Source organism: Herpailurus yagouaroundi, unplaced genomic scaffold (assembly GCF_014898765.1).
Source record: "Herpailurus yagouaroundi ecotype Mexico unplaced genomic scaffold, PumYag 28, whole genome shotgun sequence".
In the NCBI taxonomy this organism is placed as follows: Eukaryota; Metazoa; Chordata; class Mammalia; order Carnivora; family Felidae; genus Herpailurus; species Herpailurus yagouaroundi.
Genome location: NW_024412376.1, coordinates 25152315 through 25155439, shown reverse-complemented (window position 1 = coordinate 25155439; position 3125 = coordinate 25152315). Strand labels below are relative to the sequence as shown.

Here is a 3125-nt window from a genome sequence, read left to right as displayed (position 1 = left end):
CATTAATGTCTGGGGTAAAATAAAGGGGCCACTAATATATTAAAACAAGGAGTTCAATAAGAGCTGGAATAGAAGCAGCAAAATTGTCATTTTTGCAGGTTATTTTAATCTATATATACATAAAATTAATAGTTGGCTTATATACAAAAAAATCCCTAATAATAAAATATGTTGGCAGACAACATGTTGATTTCAATAGCCACAAAAATTTAAATTACATAAGAAAACATTAACAACAAGTGTTATATGAAGAAAATGATCAAACTTTATTGAGATCTGTTTGACTCTAAATACAGTGTTAATCACTATACTGCATATATTCATACATATTAATTTATAGATAAAGGTAGCATTTTGTGGGGTTTTTTGTTTTGTTTTTAGATTTTTATTTATTTATTTATTTTAATTTCCAAGACAGAGAGAGAAAGAGAGAGAGCGAGCCCAAACAGGGAAGGGGCAGAGAGAGGAAGACAGAGGATCTGAAGCAGGCTATGGGCTATCAGCACAGAGCTGGATGGGGGCTCAAACTCACTAACTGTGAGATCATGACCTAAGCTGAAGTCAGGCACTTAACAGACTGAGTCACCTAGGCACCCCAAGGTAGCATTTTGAATAAGTGGTAAAGAAAGGTCATTCAGGGGCGCCTGGGTGGCTCAGTCGGTTGAAGGTCTGACTTCAGCTCAGGTCACAATCTTGCGGTCTGTGAGCTCGAGCCCCACGTCGGGCTCTGGGCTGATGGCTCAGAGCCTGGAGCCTGCTTCTGATTCTGTGTCTCCCTCGCTCTCTGCCCCTCCCCCATTCATGCTCTGTCTCTCTCTGTTTCAAAAATAAATAAACTTTAAAAAAAATTTTAAATAAAAAAATAAACAAAAAAAAAAGAACGGTCATTCAGTAAGGGTTTGGGACAATAGATTAGTCATCCAGCAAAAAACAAAAACAAAAAACATACAGATCCAGACTTTAACTCCTTTTGCGTAAATACCTCCTAGATATATCACAGATGTAAGTGTGATAGATGGAACAAAAGTACTAGAGGGAAAAAAATGAGTAAATGTTTTTCCCTTTGAGATATGGGAGACTTTTAAAAAATTGTTTAATGTTTATTTATTTTTGAGAGAGAGACAGAGCATGAGTGGGGGGAGGGGCAGAGAGAGAGGGAGACAAAGAATCCAAAGCGGGGTCCAGGCTCCGAGCTGTCAGCACAGAGCCTGATGAGAGGCTTGAACCCGCCCATTGCATCATGACCTGAGCCGAAGTCTGATGCTTAACCAACTGAGCCACCCAGGTACCCCATAAAAAATTGTTGTTTAAGTTTATTTATTTATTTTGAGAGAGACAGAGACAGCATGAGTCGGGGAGGGGCAGCAAGATAGGGAGAGAGAGAATCCCAAGCAGGCTCCCCACTGACAGCACAGAACCCGATGTGGGGCTTGAACACAAGCAGCTGTGAGATCATGACCTGAGCCAAAACCAAGAGTCACTTGCTTAGTTGACTGAGCCACCCAGGTGCCCTGAGATATGGCGAACTTTTTAAAACCATGTCACAAAAACTCAGAAACCAAAAAGGATAAGACTGTTAACTTTGATCTTTTAAACTTTTGCATTGCAGACAACCAAATAGAAAACGAACTCCTAATTCACACTATATGGAAGGGAGAGAGACAGATGACAAATTAGAAAAATGTTTCGGAAAATGATATATAACAAAGTGCTAATACACACACACACATATGTACACACACACATACATACATACCTTTATGGGGGAAAAAAAACAAAAGAAAGATGACAAAAGAATATGAACAGGAAATTTATAAAAAGAAGTAATCCAAATAACCAATAAGCATAGGAGATGCTTAATTTTATTAGGAATCAAATACTAGCTAAGTAAACTATTAATGAAATATTATTGTTTGGTCCTCAACAAATATTGAAAAAGTTAATAACATTCAGAGTTGGATATAGTCTCAGGAAATGTATACTTTCATGTCCTACTGGTGAGAATGTAAATTGGTACAATATTTCTAGAGGATAGTTCGGCAATATTCATAAAAATGACCCAAAATCACACGTGCATGAATTTATCCAAAAGAAATAAAGGAATAAGTGAGAATAGATATATTCTCACAGGATACTCATCGTGGCTTTGTTTATAATGGTAGAAATTTAGAAATAGCCTAGATAAGTTGTGTCAAGGTGACACATGAATTCAGTAGAATACACTGAAGCCTGTAGGCTAAGAGGTAGGCTGGCCACCGCCCCTCTGGTCCCTCCATGCTCTCCAGGCTGTGCTCACTGAACCTAGCGCCCAACCATGGTGTACCCCCTGGATCAGGCTATTGGCCTCTTTGTGGCCATCTTCCACAAGTACTTGGGCGGGGAAGGCGACAAGAACACCCTGAGCAAGAAGGAGTTGAAGTTGCTGATCCAGAAAGAGTTCACCATTGGCCCAAAGGTGCAGGATACTGAAATTGCAAAGCTCATGGATGACCTGGACTGGAACAAGGACCAGGTGGTAAACTTCCAGGATTATGTCACCCTGATTTTCATCTACAATGATGCCCTTAAGGGCTGAAAATAAATCAGGAAGGTGGAGACACCATCTATAGGGCCTGCCTAAGTCAAATCCAGTGGTGGGTAATTGTTCGATAATTATCTTTTTTTTTTTTTTTTAGTTAAAAAAAAAAAAAAGAAAACACTGCAGCCTGTAAAACAAGAAAGTAGTTCTTTATTGATGGGTATGGAAGGATCTCAGGGACAAATGATTAACTGAAAAGAAGCATGTTTCAGAATAGTGTATACAGTGAGTGATTTCCCTTATGTAAAATTGCACTAGTCTACAAATGGGTAGATATGCCTAAAGGATGTTCACCACACTGTCAGATGTTTTCTCTGGTGATGTGCTTTTAGGTGTGTATTTATTTTCTTATTTGTACTCTTCTGTCACGTTAGAATTTTGTTCAAGTTGCTGGAGGGGTGGTGTGGGGGGGATGGGCTAAATGGGTGATGGGTACTAAGGAGGGCACTTGTTGCGTTGAGCACTGGGTGTTAAATGTAAGTGATGAATCACTAAATTCTACTCCTGAAACCAGTATTACACTACATGTTAACTGACTATAATTTAA

The 3125-nt window shown here is 39.1% G+C and overlaps 1 protein-coding gene across 1 annotated transcript; it reads left to right on the top strand.

The window, feature by feature from the left end:
- The first annotated feature begins 2314 nt into the window (after window positions 1-2314).
- Window positions 2315-2663, top strand: LOC121012952 (protein S100-A6-like). The gene has a single exon (XM_040448714.1). The coding sequence runs from the start codon at window positions 2315-2317 to the stop codon at window positions 2573-2575; it is 261 nt and encodes an 86-aa protein (XP_040304648.1). The 3' UTR covers window positions 2576-2663.
- Window positions 2664-3125: the final 462 nt, after the last annotated feature.